Below are 16,345 nucleotides of genomic sequence, written 5' to 3'. Positions count from 1 at the left end.
CCTGAAGCCCCTGCTTGCAGAATGACTCACAGGTCCCAAGACTTCTTGAAGCATAAGTGGGCATTTTTTACACTGGTCCTAATCTGCTGCTAATGACATCAAAAATATTTTATTACCAAGCATTCTGAATTTGTTTGTTAACATACTGTTTGTTTATTTTTTTGAGCAAAATTTTGCGGATGTTGAGAACTAATCTGAAACATTCAACAATGTGTTCCAAGACACAGCTAAACAAAATGCTTACAATGGGGGACTCACCATAGTTTGCATTTAAAATTATAACTGAAAGTGTATTCCTATGCTAACTTTCCTTTGCAATAAATGTTACATTCCACAATACTCACAGTTTCATGAGTTTTATATAAATCTGTTTGTATTCTAAATTTTAAATAGTGTGTATGTGTGCGTGTTTGTGTATGTCTATATATAAAGCACAAACCTATTTTTTTCTGCTTTAACCTGCTCTATCATCACGTCTTGGGAAATTGATCCTTGTATCTTTTCAAATGTATTTTATATATTGACTTAGTCTATTTAACTTATTAGCAGTGTTACAGGATGAACCTGTCTAGTTGGAGTTTCACATTTGCTGAAAAAACTTTTTTGCTATGTTTAAAAAGATATCTTAACTTTTCCTAATGAAATCATCTCTCTTTTTCCAGTAAACCAGTTTATAAAATGAGTCCACCTTTAAAGTTTAAAAAGTAAATAAATTGTGTGTTTGAGAGAAAACTCAAGCTGAGATGTATAGAGAACATCAAAAGTCAGCCATCTATGTGATGTTGCAACATATCTCTTTGTACCACAATTTAAATTCAACTGTGAATACAGCAAAACATGGATATTGTGACAGCATTGAAAAGCATCAATGGTAATTCCTGCTGAGGATGTGTCACCGGCATTTCAGTTAAGAATGTTTTTTGTATACGGGTCACATTTCAGGAAAGTAATTGGAAGTTTTATATAATGTCTGGACAACATACTACTTTTAAAAACTGCCAGAGCAGATTCACTGATAACTTCTAACAGAAAACTGGTAGCACACTGTCAACTTTAACCCCAATAAAGTACACATTTCTTTAAACTCAGTAATAACGGGCAGTTTGGCATATTTATTCACTTAGGGAAGAGTATCTGTTACTTTTCCATTTTGTATTTCAGTAAACTAACTCACCAAATCTATGTAGTTGCTTACAGATTAAAATAAGGTATATATATATATATATATATATATATAAAAGAATCATACAGTATGTGTAAACATGTGTAATCTATGTAATCTGTAATCTGAAAAAAAATATCTTGTCAAAAGTAAAGAATAGTTAAGATAACCATTGAAAAAAAAGTAGAGGCACATTTACAATGGGGCATTTGCCACAGGGCCCCTGGTGGCAAGTGGGCCTCACTTGGTGCCTACATTCTGTAATGTAATTTATGTAGTTGTCCTCACTCCACAGCATGGATAGTGTACTAGTAGAAACTAGACTTGTGCATTTGTCTTCGGGCGAACATGAAAACGAACACGAAGAGTGCGTTTTCGTGTTCGTTCCGAAGACACGCCGAAGAGAAGACAGAGGCGGTAAAACGTAGGAAAAGACGAAGATACACACCACGAAGATCTTCGTGATCGTCTTCGTCTACCATTCTTCCCCCCCCTTCTAACTTACCTTGTCTTCGCGGCATCGTGGCAGTTCCCGGCTTTATTGGTCGCTCGTACGGACATTTAACTGATAGAACAGGGAGGCCAGTGGGATGTGCCGGGTAAGTTGCAGCATTGAGGTTTTAAAAGTCTGCACGAGCGACCAACAGAGTCGCTCGTGCACACTTTGAAAACCCCAATGCTGCAACTTACCCTGCAGATGCCACTGGTCTCCCTCCCTGTTCAATTAGTTAAATGTCGTACGGACATTTAACTAATTGAACATGGAGGGAGACCAGTGGGATGTGCCGGGTAAGTTACGGCACCAGGAGTTTAACAGTCTGTACGAGCGACCCTATTGGTCGCCAGCAGGGGGCTCGTCTGCCATCAACCAATGGCAGACGAGCCCCCTGCTGACGACCAATAGAGTTGCTCATACGTACATTTACACTCCTGGCTCTAGAGCTGCGTTAACCCCGTATTATCCCCTTAACCGGGAAAACGAAGAAAAACCGAACACGAAGAATGTCCACGAATATTCGCCCGAAGAGAAGACAGGAACAGGCGAATATTCGCGGAATACGAAGATTTTTTTCCCCCCAAAGACGAGCACGAAGACGAACACGAAGAGCCCCCTGGTGCCCAAGTCTAGTAGAAACACATAAAGATCCAGTGTGGGTGTATAATCCGTGGCGGTGGAGTGGTCTTCCTGCCAGGAGAGACAGATGGCCAGTCCGGGCCTGGACACACTCCAAAATGTTGTGGGAAGTCTTACCAGAAGAGTGGAGGTTGTTTTTGCAGCAATGGAGGGGGTGCAACTTCTTACTAATGCCCATGTTTCTGGAATGGGATGTCCAATAAACCTCAAAATATACATATATTTCTTTAGGGGAGCCCTTGTAACAGTGTTGCACCGGGGCCATACCTGACTTTAATCTGCTCCCGCCTAAAAGACTACTGTTGTATATTTTTATCTTTGTTACTTGACACTTGACATATTGACACCATTATATAAAGCTCATATTTGTAAGTTAAACTATTAATATCCAAATTTAAAGTATCTTAGCTATGATGTGTATAAACAGTAGGACCCAATACCTTAATGTCACATGAAGAGAGTCGTGGCATTTTTTAGACATGGGTGTACCTAATAAATAAAATTAAAAGCTCTATGAACAAATGTGCAGCAAACCAGCTGAAAAATGTCAAGGAATTGCTGGGTAATTGGGCCAACATTTATCACTGAAGCATAGAACACTAAAGAACACTCAATTTTCTGAAAAAAAAAGAAAATAGCATCACTTTTACAAAAATAATAAATTTTGTCATTTGTTGTCATTTGTCTATTTGAATATGCCATGTATTTGAGGGAAGGTATATATCTCATTTTCTGTTAATATAGTTTTTTAAGAGGTGACATTTTCAATAAAATTTACTAGTGAGAGTTGGAGATTTATTCAATGTTCCAGCAAATAATGCATCAAAGGATGAAAGTCATGGGGCCTTGGGGCATGATGGGGGATAAATACATTTGGAACAAACTTCTTAAAACTTTAAATCAGATCTGTGCCCAATCCTTCTGTAATGAATTATCCAAAGTTACAGGTACTATAGAGCTAGTAAATTCCATTTGCCAAATTGGTTTCTGACATAGACAAAAAGTCAAAATACCTTAAAGGACATGGGGTTTGATCACAAAAAAAAGTTTGAAATAAATACGAAAGGCTGGTTAACCTATTAACATTGCAAGAAAAGTGAAGCCTCGGATGAGATATAAGTAAATAGCACAACATTAATCACTTCAGGCCTTGCTAAAATAATTTACATATTATATTTGTATAATATAATAATACATTCAGGAGCGAATATTGTATGAGTGGGACATTCGCCATAATGAGAGACAGCAAGGTAAGCAACATACAGAGGTATAGACAACTTGACATTTGATTTACCCTGGCAAAAATTAAGTTGTCTTGTTATTAGGATCTAGGAAATGAAGGGACCTGGGGTGGTTATGGGTTTTTTAAACCACTAAGCAAAAATATTGAGCGTTGTCAATCACAGGCACAAGATATAGACTTCATTTTATAAAAAAATAAGGAATGCAATAAATGTCAATAACTCTTTGGGGTTTATTCACTAAGGGGAAAGTCAGCAGGATGGCTGTATTTTAACTCACTTCACTATGTATTAAGCAGGGCCAACTCTGGCACATTTCTCCAGAGTGAATGATGAAAGAGCCATACCATCCACTTGTATGTATGCATACTTTGCAATATGAAGGTATATGTGCAGCATTTATTGATAGGATGAATCCTTTGGCCTGTGAAAGAAATAAAGTGCCAGCATAATACAGAAAAGCGGCACAGAGCTTCTGTCTAGTTGGCAGTAATAACTAGTTGGCAGTTGTGCCAGCTAACTACTTAGGGGCTAACCAATTAACAGTTTAAAACTGCCTGACAAGTTACCAAAATGTATTAGACAACTTTTCAGATCATCTGCCCCTAGGCCAGAATACATCACTGGTCCATGACATTCTATATTTATCACACTTATTCAAGTAGCTTTCGCTATGGTAATCTACAAATAGTGGGCGCACTAAATATGTTTAGAAAACAATTTTATATAATTTAATGTTCAGAAAGAACTTTTGATTATGGTTTACCCAGGATTGAGATGCATTTTAAATCTTTTATTTATGACCAAGTGAAAACAAAACAAAACCGCAGTAAATATCTGAGTGTCTGTGAATTACGAGTAAAAAAAGAGTGAAATAGGCAGGTTTTGCTGTCGTTTTTATGTCTAAGAAAGATATGTCAAGCCTATGGATGGTGTGAAGAGACACATCAAGCAAAGTGTATAAACATAAAAGACGGAATCTTGATGTGCTTGGATAAATAAAAGCATTAATCCCAGATATGATAGCAGCAGTATCTGTGAAATGAATACATTTAATAATATATATAAACCCCTATGTCCAGTAGTGGATTTGTAATATCTTTATGTTACTGAGTGGGTTATTACATTACTATATAGCCTGCACAATAGACAATTACATCTGAGAGAGAGTATATTTGCCTCTTGATCTACTTTATTTCAGTTTTTACTAAAGGGCAATTTAAAAGAGTATGGGGGATTATGTATTTGCCTCTAAGGCAAAGTTATACAAAATGGATCAGCAGACATCTACTCACTTCATCAATAATGCCTGGCTTTTTCCTTATATAAAACCTGTCTTTGAAAAGGTGGGGGGGCTACCTAGCTATAGTAACAGATGTGCAGACAGTGTTGCAGTTTCCTCTGGTTAAGTATTATCTCTTATAAAAATCTTTTTCTCTGCATCAATAACATAGGTGCTCCATAGGCAGACTGGATTTATATTTTAGCCTATATGATCTAAATACCATACTAAGAAGCACAAATACACCCTTGGGGTTCATTAACTGAAGAGGGAGTTGGCAGGAGAATTTGTACCTTAATCTTCTTGACTTTAAGTTACATTATAAAGTGCATCTGTATAACATGGATGGCCCTGTATAAGATTCCTTGAAAGTAATTGAACGATGCATAACACAGGGTCAGCTCAGCCATTCTTATAAAGAAATTAGCCAAGTATGGTCCTTATACATTATCTAAGATAATTTGAAAGTATGTTACATTACTTTATTCCCCTAAAAAAATCAAAATACCACACCGAAAACAATCTGATTTCTCTGAGCTTTTTCTCTACTGTAAGTCATTCACAGTTTGAATTACACTGATATTGCCGTAATCAGTGGCCTTTGGTAGGTGCAGGCACGGTGTTACAAGCTTCTCCAAATGACAATTATGTATTGAAATGAGACTGTCTTGTTAGCATCTGTAAAAGGTTGTTCAAGTGCCATGATGTGTTACTAGCATTATCCAGAAGAGACTCTGAGGAATTCCAAGCCACCTGGCACAATAAACTTAAAGTGGAGAGAACAAACGTAACTTCTCTGCCGCCAAAGAGTAATTGCATTATATCACTATCAGGGGTGCAGTGCATCACAAAATCCTGACCACTGGGGCAACAATAGCTAATATATATATATATATATATATATATATATATATATATATATATATATATATACATATATATATATATATATATGTATATATATATATATATATATATATATATGTAAACAGGATATATAAGCTTTAAAAAGCACATTTTAAAATACAATAGTTTTTAGTTTTCAGGATCCACAGAATGTAAGTGTGTATGGCTGCATTTTGTTCTGAATGTCATAACAGAAATTGACATTTTATTATATACCATCAATGTGCCTCACTGAACAAGCACAGTTGCCACAAGTCATAGACTTGTCCTGTCAGATGCTGATTATCAGATAGCCAACTAATTCAGAAGCCATTTAAAAGTTTCAATAACTGTCCTATTTTATTGTACTTGCTACCAGTACTAGGGCTTAATAGTCCTTATTTAAGATGCACACAAGAAGAACACTCGCATTTAAACGTGTCAAGTACACAAGAGACAACAGTGGCCAGAATGGAGAATTCGCTTATTTGGTTCTGCCTCGTATTATTTACTATCAAGTCACACTGCATCTTCTTGTATCCTCATATCCCTCCTATCGCCAAACAATTTTCATTTTGCTACCAGAATTATATATTTTTTCCTTTAGATTTGCTCTTCTTTTGTCCACATATTACTGGAATTATATTCCTGGATCTTTGTGACTCTATGCACGTCATAGACCACATGCATCGCTATTAGAATCTGCTCTGCCACAAGGTTAGAATCAGCTCTCTCCAAAAGCGGGATTAATAGCACTGCTGACTGCTTCTTGGAAGTATTAGTGTCTGCTAACTGGTAATCTCCAATAATTCTGACTTGTCACATGTAAATTTGGTGATATCGCATAATATGAATTACCTCTGTTATACACGGTATAAAGAGGCATAGGGACCAAAGCAAATTCACTAAGGGTCATGCTGACCAGAGAACCGAAGAAAAACATAGAGATTAAAGATATCTAGAATTATTTTAATCATTTTAAAGTGCAATATTGGCCCATCACAATGAAAACATAATAAATACAGGAACCGAGGAGTCAGAAAGTTATGGTTACAAGCTCACTTAAATTAATTCCAGTGTATGGGAAGAGAAATTACATATTATGGGAACTCAGATCAGGGGAATTTAAGAGATTCCTGGTGAATACTCAATTCAAAAGTGAACATGTGCAAAAATGGCATGGACACAAATATCAAAGGTAACAAATATAAATACTTCCTTGGTAAACCGCAGCCTCCAACTGATGCACTTCTCCCAAATGCCAAAACCAACGAAAACAAAACCAAAAGGGGATGGCGCAGGGACACCAAGACAACTTGAAAGACAATAAATAATACACAATAGTGCAATACATAAAATAAATGGATGATAAATCAAATATGAAGTAGTTGCAGTCACAAACAGATGGGTAGGAATGCACCCAATCAGGGCCGGCCCGACAATGGAGCCAAGTGGGGCAACCACTCCAGGCGGCACTTTTGAACGGGCGGCACTTTGCCGCCCCGAGCCCCTTTTTTTTTTTTAAAAAGCGAAAGATAGAAAGGGGCGCTGAGTGGTTTTTGCTTACCAAGCTGTCAGTAGCCGCTCGGCGCCCCTCTCTCTCTCCTCTGCGGCGAGTCTCCCTGTTCGGTCTTGGTGCCGGCTTGTAATGCTGAGTGCCGGAAGATTTCCTCATAGCCGGCACCAAGACCGAACAGGGAGACTCGCCGCAGGACTGCTGAAAGGTAAGTACAAGGGGGGGGGTGGAGGGAGAGGAAGGGTAGATAATGGGGGGGGCGGCAGGGACGGAGGGAGAGGAAGGGTAGATAAGGGGGGGGGCGGCATTTTAAAATTCGCCCCAGGCGGCATTTTGCCTTGGGCCGGCCCTGTACACAATATAAGAAAAGACAAAACTCTGCCCTGAACAGAGTTCTATCATGTTCTTTAAAAAATACTTGCCTACATTTTATCCACACATGTATCAGTGTGACTCCTGTAAGCGTATACTTTACTTGGGGTATGCCTGTGATTCTTAGATAATACACCGTTGGTGGTATTTTTGTGTTATTGAAGCATTTATTAAAGAAGCATCTTTTCTCATGTTGGACGCATTCCTACCCATCTGTTTTTGACTGCAACTACTTCCCATTTGATTTATTATCAATTTATTTTACATATTGCACTTTTGTGTATTATTTATTGTTTTTCAAGTTGTCTTGGGGTCCCAGTGCCACCCCCTTTCGTTTTTTTTCCCAAATACTCAATTTGTGATAACAAAGCTAAACTATTCCACTTCCCCACTGTTTTGTTAACCCAATAATGCACAACCACAGTCCAATTTGTCTCCAGGCAATGATACACAGAATTCTGGAAAACCGTGAATTAACCCCTTCTTCAAAATGGCAGAAGCAGTATTGTCATCAACATGATAGTTGTTTAATATAATAGGTGTCAATGTGCTAACAAAATCTAAAACTATACAAGACAGACATTATAATATCTCTACTTAGGTCTTTCACAGACGTAATGACTTAAGTCTAACTCCTGGCTCAGCGTAAATGTCTTCCTTTACATTCAGGAAGATGCTGGGTTTTGTTCCTACATATCCAACAGATGAGTGTGGCTCAGCATATAAGTAGCTGACACGTTATGCCCATGGTTTGACTCAAACTCATCCAGGTTTGCCTACTTCTACCTAAAGTAAGGAGTTATAAAAATCTAAGGCGTTCTTTGGTTTGCATATTTTAATGATGTTCTCTAAAGTGCTTGGGAAAACAAAAGCTTGGGCCATGGCTAACATTGCAAATTCCAGCTAATTTACAGTTGTCCACTGCCCACTGTGAAATTCACAAAAGCTAATAAGACTCTTTAGGGGGTTTAGTCAATAAAACACTGGACTACAGGATAGTGACATCAATGCATTATGAAAAGCCAACTCCAGTGGGCTTCTCCTACAAGGTAGGAGAACCTGGACCTGCATAAAGCTAGTTAAGGCAGTGAGATGAAATTCACCTTCTTGCCAAAACATACTATTCAATACTTAGTAGATAAAATCCGTAAGGTTAACAAAAGATAAAACTATAGTAAATGAAAGTTACTGCTAAAAGTATCGGAATATAATTGTTTAAACCTGCACCTATTCCCAATCTTTCTTTCTTTTATACTCGCCATTAAAAAAAAATGGAAAAAAAGTCAGCCTAATCTGTAGTAACAGATACCTTCCATGGTTAACGATCTGTGTCAAATGTAGAGAAGTTCATTAACAAATTTTACACTTGTTGCAGATGAAAGCAGAAAATATTTAAAAATGATTATATGTCACACCAATTTTTTCATTCCATTAACCACCGTTTACTCTCAAAGAGCACATGTGCAGATATATTTTAACAAGCATTATATGCAGCTCTGTGACTTCTGGAAGGAAATTACTTAACCCCTTAATGACAAAGCCCGTACATGTACGGGCTCAAAATGCATTGTTTTCAATGTGTTTAGGGACCGCCCATTGTCCTTAAGGGGTTAATATAAAATGTTCATTGTACAATTGGCTATTTAAACATTCTTCTCCTTGAATGTCTCATTTCAATGTAAGGAAAACAGAAAAAAGCACAATCTGGCAATGTAAAAATTAACAACAAAGTTAGTAGGGTTATTAAGCAGATGAAATAGAATGTATAAACAATAAGATACATAAAAAAGTTGATTAACACTTTAAGTACCAGATGGGGCATTTTTTTATATCGCATTTTAGGCACTCTGTAGCTAAATGACAAATTTTTCAGTATCATTGTGGAAACCAAGGAAAACAGTATAGCTCATTAGAACAACTAGAAATGTCAGAAAGTAACACACAGTTAATAATGATAAATAGCAATAAAAGTATGTACAGGGTATGTGAGAGTTACGCATCTTTATTCATGCCTTCCTGAACCTTAGGCAGTGTAATACGTCGTGCTGCTAATTACATATGCCTGATGTACTACTTTATCAGAAGCATTGCTGCATTGCACACCACCAGATGACATGCAAATTACTGCAGCCTTGCCCCAATTTTCAATAACGGCATTAATAGTTTTGTGACTGTATTAATATTGTATTAAAGTTAAACGTTAAAGGGTATGGATCACAAGAACGTGTGCATTTGCTCTTCAAATACACGGCAACATTAACACATAGTAAATATGCCTAAAGAATATTTGCTAGGAAGGAATCAACAAACTTATATGTAGGCAGATTGTCAGATCAGACGTTCACACATTGCATATGTTGCTGGTCAGATGCATCACAGTTACAGCGTGAGTCAAAATAACTGTATCTTATTATTAATTTTGTATTTTCCTCTCACTGTCATATCACTTAAGAATATGCTGGCACTATATAAATAATACTGTAATCTAATAATTTGTGGTGGGCACAAGAAGTAGGACATTTTTCTAATTCCAGCAACATAATGCTACCTAGGGCTGGTACATCGGGGAACAGCGGTGGGTCAAAGACCCGATGTCCTCCGTTTGACTCTTACTACAATGACTGAATCAATTTAAGAGAATAGAAACATGAGTTGGGTTGGGAAAGAACATAGGCCAGAAAGCTCAGGGATAATATATAAAAAGGAAAGAAAAGAGAGGAGGGTGGATTTGCTGCATAAAGTGCTGCCCCTTAAACCTAATCCTTGAAAGGGAAACAAGAGGTGTCTTATGTTATCTTATGTACAGAAGAGCTCTTCTAGAGAAGTGTTAAAAAGTTAGGAATGTGCAAGTTATAACATTAAACACAAAAACCTGTATGGAATTCCTAAAAAGGTGACCAAAACAGAGTGTGAATACATTGTCGAATACTGTTAATTTTATGAAAATGTGCACAATTTTACAAATGTATTCCTAAATATGATATACTACACTACAATGTGGGAGTTATTTTTAAATGCTGACAAACACCTGAAAAGTCAAAGTCATTACATCATCATGTTTTATCAAGATGTAATAAGTAATCTAGGACTTCCTACTTTGCGCTCTCTTGCTGACAGAGGATTCTGCACAAACATTAGTCTGCGTAATACAACTAATACACTTGTAGGCTTAGAATATGTTGTTCTAGTCTGAACAGAAATAAAAGTGTCAGAATACAAACCCTTAAACAAGACACCTGTCCAGACACCAGGTACTGCTAATTAGAAATATTTCACAACTCCACCTTATTAGAAGTGTAACAGGAAAGTGCTCCTCTACATCATCTTGTGATATTGCTGTAAATAATGTAACATTCCCGTTAGGTTGGCTATACAGAAAGCATCTACCACTCAATGACAGTTTAACTTCTTTCGAAGAATAATTATTCTAATAGATCTGAGCACTATGAAACTAAAGTGATATTATCACGTTAATGTTAGTATAACTGGGAAATGGAGGTGGATAAAGAGTATATCAGGATTGATCAAACACCTATTATATATATAATTAATTTAAACATATTGAAAATAGTTTAATGTATTCAGGAAGTCTAAACGTTTGTTAAGGTTGCCTCAGAAAATATTTGTTATTGGGTTTAGTTTACTTAAAAAATAGGGCAATTATTATTCTTGAGGTTATACAAAAAACATTAAAGGAACAGCTTATTACCCAAATTGTATGTTTAATGCATGTTGGCGGCCATTTTGCATGGAATTTTCGGTATGCAAATTGGAGCAAGCACTATTTCCCTGGCTGCATTTACTTAAGCCAGGAAGCGCTGAATGTAAACTTCTTGCACATGCTCAGTAACGCTACCACTGAAGTCAATGGAGCAGGAGCCAATCACATGTATGCATAGCATAGGATGGGAATTCTACTGAATATGTGTAAGAAGCATATTGCAGGGTGCACCCCGTTTTTAGTAGATGTAGCTGGGGTTGGAGTTAAATAAGTGTTCCTTTAGGCAATTAACTATAACAAACATGTATGATTATTTTCTAAATCTCTTACTTACTTTTACAGTTCATAATGCTGGACAACATTCTACTAGGCTTTATAGAAGTGGTTCATTGGATCATATTTAATTATTAAGGCACAACAGGAACACTTCGGAAACTTCCGATCTACCAGTCACCATGGAAACCAATTGAATGGTCCTGCTGATTACTCATTTAACTTTTCCATCAGATTTCCTCCAGTTTTGTCTAAATATGGTGTATTGTATAGTAAAACCAACTGATATGAAAAAATCATATACAGTATTTATTCCTTTTAATTAGTATGGCATTTAAATGTTTACCTGTAGCTACATAAACTAGGCACCTACCCGATCCTTTATCTCCTAGTTGAAAGAAGTGTCACCCAAGACAAAAATATACATACTGCCAGAATGCTTTTCAAATAAGTTTGTTCTGTTTCCATAGCATTCAAGTGTTTTTGCAAAAGTCCTACCTGTCAGTTCATGCTAAAAAGTAGCTCCCTATTGCATCTTTTTTCCATTCTTTTTATCTAGAGCAAAAATACATACCTCCTTTTCTACATATTTTCTTGCCTGGTTTCCGGGCACAATCCTTGGATATTCTTTTTACTGAAAAATGAATAAAAGACTAAAAAATAACATGGAGCTCCGTGGCACATAGTAGGAGCATGCAACACCGCTACCTAGCTCTTGTTTTTCTTGTTTCCAAAGTTGTGTTGTCTGCGCATGCAAGCCAATGTATCAACAATGGGCAGGTAAGGATAGGGAATACCTTCCATTGTAATACTCGTGCCTTGGGAAGACAGTGGTGTAAACATGAGTAGAATAAAAACAGATGCACACAGAGTAAAGCGTCATGCACATCAAAAGCCATCATGCCATATCCAGCCATGCAAGCGACCTATACATAGTATTAATAGGATTAGCAAAAGAAAATACAGAAAATAAAATATATATATATATTGATTTTGTACTTTTTCCTGCAGGTAACTCACCATCCTCAGTTGGGACATAAATATTTAAATATAGACAATCTTCACTCTGGTCTTGAACGTAAGAAGAAACTACATCCAGGTTATTAGTAAACCAAACCGGAAGCATTACTTCAGGCAGTCTGCCCCCTACAATGTTTTGTGGACAGACTGGAGCAAATTGGGTTGTGTTTTTGATATCTCCCCATGCTGTTGGAGGTTCCGGAGGTTGAAATCGACGTTCCCCCACAGGAGAAGCAGCATATGGAACACCAAGGAACTGAATGACCGGGCCTAGAATTTCATTATTGAGTTCCTTCTTAACTCCTCTAACTTTGCCATACGTTGTTGAAACAATTGGATCGCCATCATCCAATTTCTGAGACCACACTGTTGTTATATGAAGCAAAAATACAAACAGAAACAATGTGAACGTGACATCCAATCCCTTGGGTAGAAAACTCAGCTTTTTGACTCTCCATAAGCAGTTTTCTGGCATGGACCTTGAAAATGCCATAGTCCCACATTAGCTGCAGGGGAAAGCAAACTTATTTGTATCCACTTATGTAAAATAAGAACAGTCCAAGGAATTGTATCAGATTAGTTAAATGTGATCCTGCCAGTAGAATCTTCCATTGATTTCATACTCACTGAAGCAGAATCTTCACTTGGCTCTTTTTATCAGACAACATTCTATCGACAACACTGTTTTCCATAGTAGCAAAGTGAGAAGGGCTGCCATTTACTAATGATTTCCTCCTTATAAATCAAATCCAGTTAACTGCAGGTCTATATCCTAGAAAAAAGAATAAATCATTAATATGAATGGTAATATATATATGTGGACAGCAATAATTAAACGCCATATGATTTAGTACACATTTGTTAATATCGTATATCTTCTAATTATTGTAAAGTAAAACCACTTTAATTAATTTCATGGTCCAAGGAATGGATGTTTTGTTTATTAAAAGCATAATTACTCTGCATTTTTCAATATGTTTTAAAATGTGTTTACGGAAATACATTTTGATTCCCCAGGAGTTCACAGTTGGTTTGCCAAGGGCCACTAAGCAATGGTTGCATTTGTGATAAGCAGATTGCTGGATATTATTTGAGATTTCTTCAATAAGGTATAATTGCTACTTTGCTGAAGAATTTGAAGAAAAAGTGATGGGATTTGTTGAGTGCTCTATTCATGTATTGCACATACAGAACTTCTTTCTGTATGTGCAATACATTGTTGATAAAATCCCCTGTGTCACATAATATAGAGCAGGCCCCTTCTACTTGTAATTTTCTTACCTTTGGGTACTTTCTTTAATATATTGTTTAAATGCTTTTATGTTCAATGAGAGATTGTAAAGATGATAATGAGCTACTTATGGCAATTCATTGCTACTAAACTGTTTTCCAAAGATGCAGGTGATGGAAGCATTGCAAACTGTAGTTACAGTTGTTAAATGTGTAATGAACATATAATTATAATAATATGATCACACGAATAAAGGAGGAGCAGGTTGTTTGAACGTAATATCAGTATTTCTGAATCACATACAATTATCACTACTAAAATCACATTTATAAAAGCACCTTAAATACAATACCTATGTTTCATGTACCTAGAATGCATTTGTAAGATTGAAATAAAAAAAAATCACCAGGGATGGAGAGTCCATATTTTATATTTCCTAAGAAGATGCTGAGGGCCAGAAGTTGTGGTCTATGTGCCAACTATGGCATTGGGGCAAGACATGTGTGACCTTACAACACATTAGACAGTATGTAACAGTGATTATACACTTAACCCACACCCCAGTGTGTCATCTGGCATGCATAGAAGCATTGATTTTACACAAAGCAAGCCAGGTCTCCTAGCCTTTTGCAAAACAAGATAAACCAACCAAAAGCTGGCGAGGTCCCTCACAAAATTGGACCTGCATGGTCAGTGTAAGAAATCCCCAAAAATGCTATTTCCATTGAACCATATCCTTGAAATGAGTTAAGATGCAATTTTAGAAAATACAAAAATGTTCATAAAAAAGAGTTCAGCTACAACTGCTTATAGCCAACCAATTAGTAAATAATTGTGTAGGCTTGGTTCAGGGGCAGATCCTGACCTTGGGAGGGGACCTCACACTAACACACACCCAAACACGCACCCAAACACATGCTAACAAACACGCGCATAGACACTCAACACTAACACAACCAGACATACTTACACATAGACACTCAACATTAACACACCTGCACACACACTAATACAGACACTCTGCTACTCCTGCAGTGTCACACAGTGCGACTTTACGTGATCCCACGTCTCTTCTCTTCTCTTGGATATTAGGGACATAAAGAGGCAAGTGAAAGCGTAACACGATATAAGTATAAACACAAAACAAGCTAAATAACAACGAAAGACTCCATGTCCAAATAAATCAACAAAAATATTTGCTGTGTCCTGGCTGAAAAGTCCTGGCATAAAAAGCTGAATTTAAACACCAACTGAACATTTGTAGCATTTTCCAAAATACCAATATGACACCAATTTCATTGCCAGACTCCAGAATGTTTGAATTCTGTGATATGTTAGTATGCATGTATTGTAATTATCACAGGGACACTTCATTGTATGTAAAAGAACCCTGCTTTTACATCTGGTATACATTATTGACCGGGTTGAGATCCACAAAACTAGGTAGGGTTCCATTTGTGATAAGTAATGTGATAAGCACATTTCAGGGTTTTTTTAATGAATTTATTTCTAATTTTAAAAAAAAGCATTGGAATGGAAGTGCCCATCAGACAGTGTGCATCACTGTGACATTAAGCCTACAAATAGCGTGTCATTCAGTACACTTTGCATGAGCTCCAATGCATTTTACTGCATGCAAATGGATGACTTTGCTCCCATTGGCTTGATATATTGATATACCGTACTTTAAAGTGAGATGGCACTATACAGAAACATGACGTGACTGTAACCAGTTGAACCCCTCCCTTTTACTTTTTTTTTTTTACAGAAATCTGCTAAACAAATCTTCTATCATTATCCCAATCTTTGTACATTCTTCCATAAAAGCGTAACTAGAACATTAAGTTTCTAGTATGCTAAACTTGCAAGGAGCAGTAAACATGACATAAGTCTATTCCTTCCAGGAAATCAGAAAGGCCAAATACTATGTACCATCGGCAATACAGAGCGCCAATGATAATAGTAACAGCTTGCTACTACCATAAAGATGCCCCTTTTTGGAGATTTGTAGACGTTCAAGTAACCTGAACCCTACACAATCAACTTCTGTGCTTATTAGCTTTAAATAGCTGACAATACATGTAGGAGCTAGAATTTTTATTGCGTTGATTTAGTACCACCCCCCAGTTATTTTGGTAACTCCCTATAGGACTTAGGGTTAAGAAAAGAATGAAAGGGAGTTAACGAAATCCAAAAACCTACAGACATTTTTACATAGTATCAAATGCTTCTAGCCATTGTTTCCCTATTTTATCATTATGCCTCCCTTATATTAGCATTAGTAGACATGCATTTCACATCTGTGATGTTGTCCTGTGGTTGTGCGTGTTAATGTATACAGCATATCTGATTCTGGAAATATAAAGTGAAATCTGTCTACATGCTAATCATGTCAGAGAGTCTGAAGGTGAGCATCTACAAATAGGTTAACCAAAAATAACATCTCTCTTTCCCCGTATCTGTTGGATGGTAATTTTACTGTAACTCTTTAGCTGAATAGTATGAGG

The 16,345-nt window shown here is 36.8% G+C and overlaps 1 protein-coding gene across 4 annotated transcripts in view; it reads right to left on the bottom strand.

Annotated features, from left to right (window-relative positions):
• The window catches only part of LOC149300412 (neuroligin-1-like), a 209,799-nt gene extending 196,699 nt beyond the window's left edge, over positions 1 to 13,100 (bottom strand). Inside the window, exons 1-2 of one of the 4 annotated variants that reach the window (XM_089485231.1) lie at positions 12,608 to 13,100; positions 12,162 to 12,221 (exon numbers count right to left, since the gene is read on the bottom strand). In XM_089485231.1, coding sequence (XP_089341357.1) covers positions 12,162 to 12,221; positions 12,608 to 13,100 — 553 coding nt within the window. The remainder of the gene's footprint in view (positions 1 to 12,161; positions 12,222 to 12,607) is intronic. The other 3 variants (XM_089485233.1, XM_089485232.1, XM_089485234.1) reach the window with 3 other exon arrangements.
• Between the last annotated feature and the right edge of the window lie 3,245 nt (positions 13,101 to 16,345).

This window comes from Sceloporus occidentalis, unplaced genomic scaffold (assembly GCF_023333645.1).
Source record: "Sceloporus occidentalis isolate IW3139 unplaced genomic scaffold, rSceOcc1.0.p SCAF_25, whole genome shotgun sequence".
NCBI lineage: Eukaryota > Metazoa > Chordata > Lepidosauria > Squamata > Phrynosomatidae > Sceloporus > Sceloporus occidentalis.
This window is presented reverse-complemented; position numbering and strand designations above follow the sequence as displayed.